The 16,440-nt window shown below is 33.5% G+C and overlaps 1 protein-coding gene across 2 annotated transcripts in view; it reads right to left on the bottom strand.

The window, feature by feature from the left end:
- Positions 1–15,718, bottom strand: part of LOC147070181 (klaroid protein-like) — a 34,890-nt gene extending 19,172 nt beyond the window's left edge. For both annotated transcript variants that reach the window (XM_085949335.1, XM_085949336.1), the window contains exons 1-3: positions 15,062–15,718; positions 11,582–11,786; positions 1,262–1,533 (exon numbers count right to left, since the gene is read on the bottom strand). In XM_085949335.1, the coding sequence (XP_085805461.1) occupies positions 1,262–1,533; positions 11,582–11,786; positions 15,062–15,228 (644 nt within the window). In that variant the 5' untranslated portion in view covers positions 15,229–15,718. The remainder of the gene's footprint in view (positions 1–1,261; positions 1,534–11,581; positions 11,787–15,061) is intronic.
- Between the last annotated feature and the right edge of the window lie 722 nt (positions 15,719–16,440).

Here is a 16,440-nt window from a genome sequence, read left to right as displayed (position 1 = left end):
GAAACCCCGCGACGGTGTTAAATTCCTCCAAATCATCCTCCATCGTTTATTGGTTGACAAATTGTGGATTTTAATAATCCTGATCCGTTTTACACCGCTTAATTATAAATACTGATGCAAGTAATTATTTCTCTGTAATTGTAAACTGACAGCCACAGTAGAAACTTGATTCAACTGTGTAAACATTATTGTTGCAAAAAATTATTGACATTTCGTAAGTGAGAGGTTTAAAACCATTGTTTTTTTTATACAGAAAAATATTAAAATCACTATTAAACATTCTGTAGTCAATTGTAAATTTTAAATAATCAAAATATCAGGTTTTATTTTGCCTAAATACTTTTGCAATATGTTGACAATAAATAATTTGTTTCAACAATAAGAATTAATTTCTGTCTATTATCTGAATATCAATAAACAACACGGTTTTATATATTTATTATAAAATATCTGCTTGAGTCGATAGCTTAATAGTTGAGTCATTGCCCGGCAAGCGAAAGACAATCCCACTTGGTCCAAAATTCTTTGTAGAGACCGACAAGTTTAACGTGAGACTCTGCTACATAGCACGCGCTATGCAGCGGAGCCTCACATTAAACTTGTCTGTCTCTAATAAGTATATTTCTGGTGCTTTTATATCATATATTTGCCATAGCATTCTTGAATATTGTGTATCATGCTTAAATATGGTTCTTGAAAATGTGTTTGAATGTAGAGTTCATTTTCGTAGGACACTCCACTCACACATTCAAAACCCAGAGTCAAAATGTAGTGTATTGGGGAATAGCCTAACGGAATTCTATTTATTTATCTGTTCTGTGGTCAAAAGGGTAATCGCTTTATAAATAATAAACCTGAAAACTTTTATCTGTATTTTAGTTGCAAACGATGGATTATTTTTTATTGCCAACTCTACCATTTTCATTACAATGTCACATAGGTAATATAGCTAAAAAGATAACGTCCATTATGTTGCAATTGAAATAGCTAATCTCCAGCAAAGTATTGATTTTCTTTCAGTAAAAATATGATCACATCAGACCAATTAAGTACTGTCGAACTGTAAGTACTATGAGAAGCCAAATAAGTGTATTTTTGACTTTGTTCCAATAAACTTAGTAAAACAGTAGTACTAGTTGTATAGCAAATTATTGGTAGATTCTGTAAGTAAAATATTTAAAGGCTCTCTCTAGTTATGAGTCAAATTCTTTGAGAATAAGTGTATTTTTGAGATTGTTCTAATAAAAGATTAAGTACTCACTTCCAGTATTCGATGGCGTCCCGGTAGAGCCTGGAGGGCAGATGTTCCGTGCCGCTGACGGACATCCGACAGCTGTCAGCCAGGACGGACTCTGCGAAACTCTCGTTGGACCTTTCGCTGTCGGAAGGGCTGGCCTGGTATTGCCTGCCGCCGCTCACGCTGTTGCGGCTCAGCCTGTCCGGGGATGTCACAAACCCCGAACCGTTCTTGTACGAATTGGATGTGGTCGTGGTGATGCGCTCATAACGCTCGTACGAGCTGTTTGTCAAATTCTGTAATCAAGTAGAAATAACAAAATTTAACCCATGGTGAGAGATTGAACTAAGTACCATAATATAAAAAATAATAAGATTATTTTACGTTGATCAGTTTTTCAATTATTCAAACTAAGGGTTTTATAGTTTGCATGAAGATTGGCAGACCAGGTTAAACAACGATTCTAACATGGAATTTCAAGCAAGTACAGGTTGGTTCGACAAATTTAAACTGAGGTATTATTTACATAATGTTAAATTCACCGGAGAAGCTGCCTGTGCAGAATTCTGATAAAGATGATGCAAATGAGTTTATTTCCCTTGTCTAAAACATTTTAAAACACACTTTTTTACATTGCTAAAACTTTTGTACATTCTAGTTTCGTACACATTTTCAGGAACCAATTATGTACGAAAGTCGACGACCGCCTGTGATTGAAGATATTTGGACCAGACGCTGAAAAATAATAAGTCATGAACACTTGCATCTCAAAAACTGATAAATGACACATGGCAAGAACTACTAAGCACCTAGAAAGATTTGTCAAAAGCGCTTCCTCATTTCGAACAAGAATGAATATCCTACATCAAATTGAGTCCAATGAAGAATATACTTATTTTTTTCATTAGATGTGTGAATTTTAAATAAATAAATTTAATGTTACGTATTTACCTGATAGAGCAAGTGAGTTATTGATGAACTATATATAAAACCCACTTTTCTTAGAAATAAAACATAATCTCATATTTACATTCAGAGTCATTTTATTACCCAATGGAATACTATATTGCAAAGTGAACACAAACTGTATGAATTAATCTCGGGTCAAGGCTTCAAGGGTTATAAATATTTTATTATACCAGTACCGCCGCCTAAGAATAGTTCTCATCGATAGTAAGTTAGAATTGTTCTGTTTTTTAAAAGCCTAGCGATTGTAATATTATTTTAAAAAGAGACTTGAAATGGCACTTTGTTTAGCAATAGAGAATTGAAATAAGAATAAGGAATACTGACTCCTCAAGCACAAAATGATAGCAACCGGTGGCGGCTCTACCTTAAGGACTCACAGGGATGATAGCAGGTAACAATTAAATGGAATGACAACAAGAAACAAACATTTGTTTCATTAACATCAGCGATTTCGTCTAACTATATGACACATTTATTGTATTACAAACAGAACAATATTTCATTACATATTGAATGGTGTTAATTTTGTCAACCACCCTTTCCTCATACCAGTGGTGAAGGGTGGAGGAAGGCTGTTAAGATCCGACATAAATAGTACACACTAAACTTGTCAGTCGTATGTATTTGTTTTCATTGAAATACAAAAATACTGCACGCTTTATCAGTCACACTTCGTTCGTTAAAAATACATATTATTACAGATAGTGTTGGTTAGTTTTTTAAATTCATTAAGCCATGCCTAACCAAACTATAATAAATAAAAAATATTCGTCCATCTATAAAATATCTAAAATTATGTATGATTTAATGGCATAATTTTAGATATTTTATATATAGACAAACATTTTTTGACTTATCTATTATGGCTTGGTATGCAGGGTTTAATTATTGAATCCTAAAAATTAACAAACACTATCAGCAATTTGTAGTCTTAGTTCAATGAAAACAAATATTTATGTATGTATTTATAAAACTTAGTGTGCACTATTTGTCTGATCTTAACAGCCTACCTCCACCCTTCGCCACTGTTAGGTAAGTGCTAAATCAGTTTGTTTGAAGCATTGTTTTAACGCAGAAATGTATTTCTTTACAAGGGAATAAAGGTTTTATTATTGATGGTATGGAATACTGGTTCGTACTTAACATTCGGTATCTAACCCTACCACCTGAAAAGTGATAGAGCCACCACTGATAGCAACAGACGTTCTTTGATGAATATTGGCTAGTTAGTTATTTATTTAATCACAATTCATAGAGTAGGAAAAAAGAGATCGCAGAATGGATAATATCACCTCAAAGAGTGCCGATTGAATGAAGGTTAACAAAATGAATAATAACTGTTAAATCACAACTTCTTCATCAGGTGACATTGACTAGTTTAAATGTTGGGCCGATATAGACGTTTTGACTGTATTGAATAAGGTTACATGTAAGTTGTAAGTATGCAGTTCATCGTGGGACACTTATTCGTGCGCCGCAGTACGTGAAACATGAGTTCGTATAACATTTTATCAAATGACGAGTTCTTCGCTGAACATTTCACCGTGGAATACATATGTACGTATCTTACAAAATGCGGTGATAGTTTGCAAATAGTACTGTTCTAACTAGATTAACCCTAACCTAACCTAGTAAAGACATCTCATAAAATTCGCCACATGTTGTAGCATACATACAAATATACTCCACGGTGAAATGTTCAACAAAGAACTCATCATTTGATTAAATGTTGCACGAACTCATGTTTCACGTCCTGTGGTGAACTGTTTACGTACTAATTTCCAGATACAATTGAATAAACCGTGTCTCTGTATGAGAACAAGATTTGTTTACTACTTCCGAGATCAAATCAAGTTATGAGATTGTATAAATCCTGTGTTTATTAAAACTATTCACAACAAAAAAATGTTACAGATACCTGAGACAACCGATACAAAAACAAGACTACAATGATTCATGATGTCTACCACTTAATTTCATTCAAAAAATGTTTATAACGCATACAAAATGGAATTCACAGCATATTTTTTATAAACAACCATACCAAATATAAACAAAATGATCGATATTTACAATATCAACTGAAAAGATGAAACCAATACAAAATGGAGTAAGCCCTCATTGCATTGAGAAATAATATTTCCCCCCCTACTGAAATATGCTTTACTAGAAATAATGAAGGGAGTCGGAAGTAATATATAAACAAGATAGTACCTATATTGAAAGTGCTATAAATAGCATAGCAAGCACATGTTGGTTTGTTTGCTTAGGTAGGTAAGTATTAATGGGCCCAAAAAAGACATCTGAAACAAGATGAACGATTAAACGGAGCGCGAAGAGAGGCAATAAGCCAATGCTAATTTGTGAGAGATACGTATTAATTTAATATTACGTGTGACATATTTAAATTTAAATATGTGTCAAATTATTTTCGTGCTTCTGAGGACTCACGCACAGTTTACTTAAACTGTTGAGTATTATTTGACAACGCATGGTCAAGTTGACCAAATGAAATATTATATACATACTTACACTACTGTAATAAAGCTGGAATTATAATTTTTGTTCTATATTCTACTCCTACTGTAATTTACAGTGAAACACTGATTTTACGGTTTTGACGGAGCTGACAAAAAAAATCGTAAATTGCAGATATTGAATATTTTTAAAAAATAAATAATTTTTTTATTAAAAAAATTATAAGTACAAATTGTTATGTTAATGTGTTCTTTCATCTTTTAGAGAATGTTCCTTTTCTATAGAACCGACAACGTTTCTGATGGATTTGAAACAAAGTTATCTTTGTTAATTGTGCTTTATTGAGTTGTTTACGTTTAGCTGTTTCGGGCTATAAGCCCATCTTCGGAGTGGTCAACCACAATTTCCGAAGATAGGTTTATAACCTGAAACAGAAGTCAACGTAAATAACTCAATAACGTAAAATGAACAAAAATAATTTTGTTTCAAAACTATTATAATGGAATTCTACCACATAAATGCCAGTTCAATTAATAATGACAATGTTTCTCTTTGAACAAGTCGCGAGTGGAGAACTACAGGGTTCTAAGTGTTTGTCCTTGATGAAACAAAAGTAACAATGTGGCAGCTTAGAATACTACTTCATTGTGGAGTTTGTCTTTTCAAGGACGAACACTTAGAACCTTGTAGTATTAGGCTCGTGAAGTGTAAACAAAATAAAAAACATATACAATCACATTGTGTAACCTTGGTCTTGGCACTGCAGATATGTCTATAACTACAAACACACATCGCGAGCCTAATACTACAAGGTTCTAAATGTTCGTCCTTGAGAAGACAAACCCAACAAAGAAGTACTATTCTTAGCTGCCTCATTGTTACTTTTGTTTCGCCAAGGGCAAACACTTAGAACCTTGTTTCTCCACTCGTGACATGCTTCTGGAATTTATTTCAATGATAGCCATGTATTGAATTTAGTGTGTTTAAATAAATTGGATTTTTGAATGTAAATTGCGGGAAATAAAATAATGTAAAACTGGGAATTAAATTTAATAATATGAAACATGGCGGCTCTCGTGGTGCAGTGGGTAAGGCGCTGGCCTTCCACCCGAGAGTTCTGGGTTCGATTCCCGGTCATGACAAAAACATTTGTTTTTCTCAAAGCCTGGGTGTTTGTGATTGTTCAAAATTACCAACAACCACCTTGTACGAAAAAGCAAGGACATGGTTATTAATAATTATAAAAAAAAAATAAAAAATAATATGAAACATGAATAGGGTAAAATAGGGGTTCCACTGTATTGCATTGAGCCTGTTCGTTGAAGGTAAATGACAGATAGCTAAATAGTACAAGATCGTTGACTTTTTCTAGTTATAACATACTATTTATCACATTAAACGGGCACTTTTGACTACTGGGTTACGTCATAGCGTACCCTTGGATTTAAGAGTTTTTTTACAAGCTTTACACTGAATGTTATATATTTAAGATTGTACGTTAACTAACGTTACTAATGTGCGTTCGTACGGTTCGAGTATTGGCAATGCTCTTCCCTCCCACTTCGCACTAACGGGTATAATATGTGATAAGTATCACTTGTACAGTAATAGAAGAATTCGACAATGGTTTTTTTTATTCGTACTCAAAAAAAATGTTATACTTGGCGTGTGCTTGTGTGCACTGCAATGATAAACATAATGCCAGCCATTTTACTGGTGTGCAAACATACTCCACATGTTTCCTGTGTGCATGTAAACAAAATTCCTGAGGCACACCTTTTCATATACAGACTAATATGGAGATACATTTGAGTACCGACTATGGTGTACATACTGACAGTACGGAGTGACAAAATTAAAGGGAAATGTAAATTGGAAAATAAAAAAAAAAATCTATTTTTTACTAAAAAATCATACAAATTGGTTTGAAGAACATTATCTGAAAGTTTTCATTCACCTTTCAAGAATGTTTCTTTTTTGAACCTTCAATATTTTTACGACAAACTTAAACAACCACATTGTGTAACCTTGCACCTTGCGTTTAGAATTCATTTCAATGAAAAGACAAAAGCATTGATACACTGTTTAGCTACATAACCCAAAGGCGATCCACCTTACTTAAATGGTACTCGAATCGAACAAGTCAACAACTTTGTCTATTACAGACAACAAATGTCTTGCATTGCTTGCAAAATCAAACTGGCATAGATCTTAGAATGGTCTCTTCAAAAGTGACCTGACATTCTGCCTAAAGCTTAGTGTTCAACCAATGTGTGCGAATGTGAAACATTGACGCTTAACCCATTCGCTGTGGACCTTTTAATTAATATTTAATTACCACATTTAAATAACATGCTAATTATATCTAATGGCCACCTGATGTGCAACGCACCAGTTGCGTTGGACGCAGCGAATGTAATAAGATAAACCTAAAATAATGTCAAAGTAACGTATGTGGGATGGAAAGATCAGAAAAGTTTCAAACGGATAAGGAAGCAGACAAGAGTACGTAATATGATAGAAGTTGTTATCGGATCAAATTGGAATGGGCCTGACATGTTACTCGACGAACGGATAATAATAATAAATACAGTAATTTCGATGATATCAATATGAGCCTGGGGAGGCCTTCATCCAGCACATGATCAACTCGGGTTGATAATGATATAGATTGAATTTAATCCTCAACTACGAATCACATGACTGTATAAATAGATAATAAAAAAGAGGCCTAAGTACACAGATGCGTAATATTTGATTTGGCTTTAAAAAACACTTCACAAAAAACTATAAGACAAACAAATAACGTAGAGAAAAATTGTCAAACTAACAAGATGTGCACACGCAACACGCGTTAACCTATTGATACCAGGCACAGGTGTAAATAAATTTATCGTAACAGTGAAACAAATTTATAATATAAATTAATAAATTACTGCAATTTTTATCAAATGTTATTGAAATATGAAATAGAATTATCGGAACTATCAGTCATTTCGTCTCCTAAAATGTGGAACTATTCTACCATTAATAACGCTGTTCATAAGGGAAAAGTCTACGTTTACCAAATTGCTTTTTATAGTAAGTACTCATTTATTCCATTTATGAGAGAAAAAGTTTAGATGGACAGTATTTAATGAATTCATCAAATAGTACCCGCTTAGCTTACTCTGTTTACGCAGTGGCGAAGGTTGGGGTTGGCTGGATCCGACATAAATAGCGCACACTAAACATTGTCATTAAAAAATATTTGTTTTCATTGAACTAAGACCACAATGTGTAAATAGTGTTTGTTAGTTTTTAAAATTAAATTAAACTGTTTTGTTAAAATCCTGACTCTTAAAAAATAATTTTATCAAAAACAAATTTGAATTTTAAATTTTAATCCTTTTGATATTCCAATATGAGCTCCCAAAAAAAGAATGAAAGTGATGACATACCGTTCCTCCAATAAGTCATCAAATAACTTAAACATGCCCATACAGTACGCGCACGCCATATAAAGAGTCAGGCTAAAATTTGTTGGTAATAAATGAATGATATTAGATTTAATTATAAAACATTTTTACCGGCTGAATGTTGCAATGGGTTAATAACAGTTGAGATATGGAGAAATGTAAATATATGCTACGAATCAATTGACATACTGGTGTTGCGATATTTTAACGAAGAACATTGAACTTGCAAGGCTGGCAATATTAAATTTGATGAAAGTTAAATTGGCACCTTATAATATTACAACAGCATTAAAAAACAGATGACATAAAAATGGTAACCTCATGTTTGAGCGTAATATATATAATTAAGTAGTTACCATAATAATACACAACAGACATCTCTAGCCATTTTCCTTTTTTTAGTAAAGGCTTGTGGACTATATAATTTTAATAATAATTTCACAAAGAATCGGTTGCTATATAAGAGTTTGGTCTATACCCAGAGGGATTCATAATATTATGAACCTTTTGTATTACAATATACTTGTTGGTGAATCAACAAGTTTTTGATGTAGTCGAATAGATAGCCATAGAAAAATTAATATATTGTCTTGGCAGTTTTGAAACATGGCACTTTGTTATACTGAATGTAAATGTACAGGTAAGTTGATCGCGGGGGATATGTTTTAGATATGGTCGCGACAAGTGAAATTTCGCGATCATCGTGGTATTTGTAAAAAGCAATTTGAAGATACTTTATTAATAAACAAAATAACAGAATAAATGTCGTACATCAAATATAAAACTAATATATCGTTTTTGTTTTACTCCAGCTCATAACTTTATTATATATGAGGGAGAGGGAAAGATCGTACATGCGTAATTCCACTCATCGTGGCGATTCCTGGCACATGTCAAAACAAGTGGAGCCCAAAAGTGTTATTAAAAATCGATCACATATTCATACTCATAATTCGATTCGCCATCATTCGATCACGATGAACCTTCACAGTTCTTTGTGATTATTCATTTAAATATCTTAAATATTGAAAGATCATTAAGTATATTAAAAAAAGCAATATATGTTTGAACATAATGTTAAACATTATTTTAATCTCAATGTGAAATCATTTACAGCTAATTTCATTATTAGATAACTTTTTTCACCTTCACTTCCATATTTGGTATTTTCATTAATGAAAAAAACTAACATTTGTATTTTTACTATAGACATACCATCATAAATCGTCAGGTGTACAAATTCAGAACTAAGCTCATCACAGTATAAAAAGTATTGAATGATAATATGTCAAATGTTAGCATGTGGCATCCTCACTCAGCGGACAACTTATACCGGTGGATCTATACTTGCCAACACTTCAACCGAATATTATTATAAACATTATAAGCGTTATTGTAAACGGATAAACAAATATGCCACATTCCTGTCAGGATCAATCGAAACAAGACAAATTCGGATGTGTGCTGAGTGAGAGAAAGCGTTGCAATGGGTGTGATGATGTAAGCATGGTTGACAGAGCATCCTAAAAAATAATCACATTAGCCATGCCCAATTTCTACGCTCTGCTCATATTCTTGGTTAATGTTTCCACTATAGTTTGATATTAACAAAAACTAACACCAACTGGGAAAATCTGTTATGTATTAATTTTTTTAAACTGAAAATGCTTTTTTAAATATTCAAAATGTCTGTTAGGATGAAACCAGTTGTTTTTTTATTTATTATTTGTCTTTCCATTACGAACAGTGGAAATTATTAACAATAATATGGATTCTATAAAAACAAGTTCAAATCGTATACCTGATCACTGGTATATTTAACAATTCAGAACAATGTGTCCAAGAGAAGAAGTAGACTTCAACTGAAGTACCAAGCGTAGTTTAGAGGTCATAAATCTAAATAAAAACTCGCCTTAAATGTAGAAGACCACATAGGGTATTTACACAATAATCTAATTTAATTAGGGACAATTGACTACCCACCCTAATTTTAAGTAAGAGGGTCCACGCTAAGAGGGTTCACATTAATTTATAGCCAGTATATTGGGAGAGAATACTATGGTCAAATTTCCTGCAACACAACTAAAAGATTCAAGTTGCATGAAATATTATTCAATGAACTGTACCAATTTGAAATGTTTGTATTTTGAACTTGACTCGATATGAACTCTTGTACCTATAATATGGAAAACTTGCCAACTGTATAAGCAATCAGGCAATTAATACCTAAAACAACAAATTACATACACGCTCTTTATTCCTAAGCAGCCTCGCACATCCGTACTAAATGCAACTCAACCTCGTCAACTTTATTCTTGCAATTTAGTTGACATACAAAAAAAGTTGACATACAAATAAAGTATTAAAAAAATGCATTGGCATCGTGTTCTGATGTATTCTAAAAGTTTCAAATGTCTAGTTAGTTAAAAATCGATTGCAAGATTTGTACCGGACAAACAACCACCGGACAAATAAGAATATGACCTAATAAAGACGTAAAAAAATAAGTAAACTTAGTTTTGAAGACTAATCACATAGAAAAGGAGGAAATTCACAAATCGAAAAAGTATTTCACCGCAAAATAATCCTGACTCATGGGCTAATGTCACTATGGTCGGCCATGGTCACGTCATTGCCTGAGACGTCATAATATTTCAGATGTATCAAATTAAGAATATAAATCTTCTGTCAATACACCTATTCATTTTTGAGTGTTACAATAATCTTTTGACAAGTGAACTATTTTTTTCCATAGTGAAAATCTACCATTTGTCAATTGTCGATCATTTATGAAAGCATCCATTTCCAGCATGAATTTCACCTTTTAAATGTTGTCAGTATTTTGTTACAACAGTCTATTTAGGTAATTACCTATGCAAATATTATATTTGCATTGGCAATGCACCACCACGTCATACTGAATTGACTAAAAACTGTCTGTAAAGGGCTAATTAATGGCTCTAGCATCCGATATGGATCTTGGCAAGACCCTTGATCCTTGATCACCGAGAGGTTTCTTAATAGATTTTTGTTTTACTAGAAATGGATGGTTAGTCACTTGCTCAACCTATTGGGACCACACTCTGAATTCAAACCTGAGACCCACGATTTTATAAGTCGATGCGTTACCACTCGAATCCTTAAAACCGCTTGTGAAAACTATAGCTGCAAAATTTTAGTCTGCAGGAATCATTCAATATTATTTTTTATTCTTTCGAAATTAACTCATAATATTATAAAGTGAATAAAAATGAGCTCTACTTGTATTGTAACAAGGGTCAATTTTTAAACTGCGTTAATTTGTATACTCGTTTTATAAATACATACTGTACTGTATGTACTTCAAACTAAATTCTACCTACATTGCATTGATGCCATAAAACACAAACGAACAATGATAATATTAAATTATTAACAGGTTCAATGAAAAATTTTTTACCTGTGATGCTTCCTTGGAGAGATACATGTCCTTGGGATCACTGGAGTAGTCGAACTCTTCCGAGGAGTAGTCAGAGGTAATGGTGATGGGATCGATGACTTCTTTGGTCTTGAGAGCATTGCGAGTGCGATGTGCCGGTGGCGATGTGAATACCTCTGTCTCCGGCTCTTCGATTATATCTTCCACGGTGATTATAGGCACTATTCTGCAATGGAAAAGATATAATGGAATTATAGTCAATTCTATACGAGGCATGAGGGTATATTTATAATTGTTTGGTGTACCAATCTTATAGCACCTGTACATGTGCACGGTTTTACTGATACTAATAGTGTTTCAACTCTCGTGATAATAACTGTTTACAAGTAAAAGTGCTGACTGTCTCCCCAATCTCATTCTTCAAGCATAAGCGAGACACGTTGCTGTCATTTTATGGTGCTATTTGACTGGTCATGAAAATTGGTAAGCATTAAAAAGGCTCTGTGTGGTGTAGTTAGTATTACACAATATAATGTTTGAGACTTTCACGGTTGTTTTTTATCGTAATAGATTCTTGGGTTTCCACCGCGTATATTTCTTTCTTCTTTCCTCGACGTTTCGGGCTCGTTGCAAATAATGAAAATGGCCTCTGATTGAAATACCAATATAAGTACGTATTTAGAATGTTGGTAGTGATATTTTTCAGTTAGGTATATGTTATGGCAGCGTTTCCCAACCTTTTTTGGCTCGCGTACCACTTGGTAGTACATCACGCTTAATTGTACCAGTCCGTAAAAATGATTGTGTTTCGAGAAATTTGTTATTCTATTTGCATTATAAATTTTATAGGGTGACTATATTTCCCAGAACTCAATTTATTTAAGTTTAAAAAAAAATACCAAAGGTTTTATTTTTTCTGATAAAAATTAAATTATTTATTAAAAAAATTTTTCCAAAAATTACCGATATTACTTAATAGAAAATATATGTAATATAAAATTAATTAAACACGGTAAATGTAAAAATTCTTCTGATGAAAACGAGACAATTCACACTTTCATTTTTACAAATTTACAGCAACGCCGCAGGCAAAATTTTTGTTTTAAATATAATAACATTAATGAAATTGTATTTAAAAATATTTTTATTACCGAAATTTTTTATTTATTATTGAAAATAATAGTTATGAAAAAAATACAATAGTTTAAATGTTATTTTTATGACTGATATTTTTTTACTTTTTATGTCCGCCATTACTGAATATTTTTCGCGTACCACCAACTATCCACTCGCATACCACCGGTGGTACGCGTACCACAGGTTGGGAACCGCTGTGTTATGGTATTGAGTTTTGGGCTGTCACCGTATGTACTTCTTTCTTCTAATTTCTTCGATGCTTCGGATTCATTGCAGAGGATATTCTCAGGAAATGAAATGTGGTAAAATAAAGTGTTGTGTCGGGTGTATCATACACCCAATATGCAGTGGCGATTTTCTTTAACGCAGATTCATCAGAAGAATCAAAGGGGGGCCTCGAAACAATTCAAATCAGTCTGTTATTTTTCTGTATTAAATTGTACATAAGTATGTTTTCATTAAATTTTTTTCTGTTATTATTATAATTTTATATAGGTATTCTCTTCTTCTCTCTTGTGAGGGTAATATTTGTTTTAATGTAAATCTCATGTTGTTTATGTCTTGAATTTAGATTTGTTATGTCTACAATGTTTTGTATTCTTAAATAAATAATTAAAAATTATTATAACATCATAAAAAGATGCGTATTTCTCACAACTTGAGTATAAAATATTACCGAAAGTACCTATAACAAAATTCCTGCAACTAACATCAAAGGAGTCAATACATAACGAAATTGATACATAATACATCCTTATACATAAAATAATAAACCACAAAAACATATTGTTATCTGTCATTCATCACTCATCAGTCATCAATCATCACATCACCATTATCCATAATAACGAGAGCCAGCTGGCTCAGCTAGTAACAATAATTATTTTCAGTTACAGCATGTGATTCTAGGAAAAAGTTACATTCATATTTTTACTTGGTAGTTGAAAATTTTAGTTTTTATTTTTGGGGACCTCAGAATCAGTCAGTGCCTCGGACCTCCGTGTTCTTAAGCCCGCTACTGGGCGTATGAATGGAAAAATAAATGTTCAATATTTCCAATCTGCATCAGGAAACAAAATATATCCAAGGTCATTTGTATCATAATAGTACCTATTTAGTGTTTAGAAACAACTTTCAAACAAATTGTATACAATGTTCACCGAACTGGTGTATCTTGGTTTGGATTAGGCATGATAGCACCTATACACATGCATGGATTTACTGGCACCAATAGTGTGTAAATTAAACTATCGCGATAATAACTGTTTACAAGTAAAAGTGCCGACTGTCTCGCCAATCTCATTCTTTAAGCGTAAGCGAAACGCGATATTGCCATTGTATGGTGCGGTGCTATTTGACAGGTTGTGAAAATTTGGTAGAAATGCTCTGCGTGGTGTAGTTCGTATTATTTCAGGCAGGCTCGCCACTATCGCACTACGTCCTGCACGTTGTAACTATCGTGTAAAAATTCAGAAAACGCTAAAACTTTTTTGATCCATACATGCAGTCTTGCATCTTGCACTATGTACCTATAATACGTGTTTATATCGCACTCTCGCAACTAAACCGCCACAAGTCCAAATTTACGTGTTTTGAGTTAATTACTACTTTTCATTGTCTATCGTTCATAGTACCTATATGTACCGAAGATTTCATATCTGTCATAAAATTCAAGTCAAAACTTCATTCAATATCCAAACATATTTAAAAAACACAGTACAAAAATGCGAAAGGTAAAAACTTCAAAACTGATTTTTACTGTTTGACGTTTTTTTTGGATTGTGGCAGTTTAGTTGCGAGGGTGCGATATATGCATTTTAACGTTATGGTCGCGACGAAACGTACTGCTGCCAGTAAATCCATGTAACTACGTTTAAACGGAAAAAAATAACACCTGTTTGAATGATAGAGGAAGCAATTTTGTCGGCTTTACTTTAAGGAGTTCATACTATTATAAGTTGGGATAGCATTGAATGTCTGTGTGCAAGGCGCCTTATAATATCAAAATTCATTTTTCTATAAGTAGGTACTCACGGTTTATTGTCCAGATTTTCGACCAGTGGACCACCGCTGGTTTTAATTAATTAGTCTGGATATTCGGCGTTCGACTGTACTTATTAGAAGGCCTTTTGGTTTTTTTTTATTAGGAAGGTCATAAATAGTGTGATCGTATTATGAGGTGGTCACTAGTGACAGTCCTTGATAAAATTTTAATTCTGCATTCCAACTTCTTCGATATCCGGCGGAGCTTTTTGATGTAAACATAGCTAACCTATTTACGACCTTCAAAAACGATCCAGTAAACATAAAAATGAGAGTAATATAAATTAAAAGCGACGATCGGGCCTTTGTATGTTTACTTACTTGGTAGGTGTGTCCCTCGATGGCACCGGAGTCTTTCTTCCAGTTTTCGTGTGAACATGTACATGGTCGTCTCCCTCCAAACAATTTTCATGGTCACAATGCGAGCGAAGAAATGGTGTATTGGGCCGCGACCTAGATCTCACGTTTTCGACTACTAGGTTATCCATTGCAGTTTATTTTGACGGGCGATAAACAAAAATATCGGTCAATCTGTCACCCACGAAACATCACTCAGCGCATCTTCCGAAAATGCGGCGAAACGCACCAAAACGGGACGGGCACTTGGAAGCGTTCGGACCTAAACCTGTTCACATGCAAATCACTGACCTCATTGTAGTATAGATAATATTTTAAACACAACATTCATTGCACAACTTTGAATCTATTTGTGGACCTTCACACACTCCGCCGTAATGGCAAAGCGTCTCCCGCGTTCGGCGGCAAAGATCGACCGTTAAAAAAGTCGAGAGCACTCGATCAAAACGTGTTGTCGCCGTTTATGTTAAATCAATATTATCCGCGCTACACGCCGCGACGATTCCAGCGTTGTAACGGAAATTTCAAAATTATTCGGTTGAGCAAAAGCACGCTCAAATCCTCGTCAAATCTAAACATAAACTGATGACGTCATTGAGAATTTGATTTATTACTAGGTATAACAACAAACTACACATTTTCATAGTTTGTTTCACTCGCACACACTTCTCCGGGTATATATTACCATAAGTGCGACTAGATAACAAAGATAACTCACTATATTTTAGATTTGTATATTTCAATATTCCCATACACAAACACTCTTTCCGTCCGGAAAGTGACTCCTATGCAATGAAAATATAGTGGTCGAGACACTCAAGACTGATTATCGATTATAATTAATGAGGACGAGTTTGATGGCTCTGAAGAAGGGGATAGACGGAAAAAGAAAATTTTAGTTAGAATGTCATTATTACTAGATACTTATCTAGACAAGCTAATAGCGTTAAAATCACGTGGATAAAATATTATTGCAGTCAATTGCAGTAGATTTTCAATATATTATTCGAAATTTAGAAAGTATCGTAGGGATATTATGACTAAGATAAATATAAACTGCATAAGCACTAATGGACTCTGCCTTAGATACAAAACCTCAACAATATTAAAGTATACACGTTAGCAAAATAAACCAGATACATGAACGCGGAGTTTCAATCGTTTCAATATACAAGGTCTGGAATATACAAACTCCAAAGATGTTGAATTTTATCTCCAGATTGAGCGGGTAGAGGTTCCTTATTAATATCGCTTAAGCAAGTTAGTTCCAGATTGACGTAAGCGCCATTAAGCAGAATTTCTTAATCCTTAAGAGTTAGGCCACATAGGCAGGTGCCTTGCTT

This window comes from Rhyacophila brunnea, unplaced genomic scaffold (genome assembly GCF_057557595.1).
Source record: "Rhyacophila brunnea isolate RB1 unplaced genomic scaffold, BYU_Rbru_1.0 scaffold_22, whole genome shotgun sequence".
NCBI lineage: Eukaryota > Metazoa > Arthropoda > Insecta > Trichoptera > Rhyacophilidae > Rhyacophila > Rhyacophila brunnea.
This window is presented reverse-complemented; position numbering and strand designations above follow the sequence as displayed.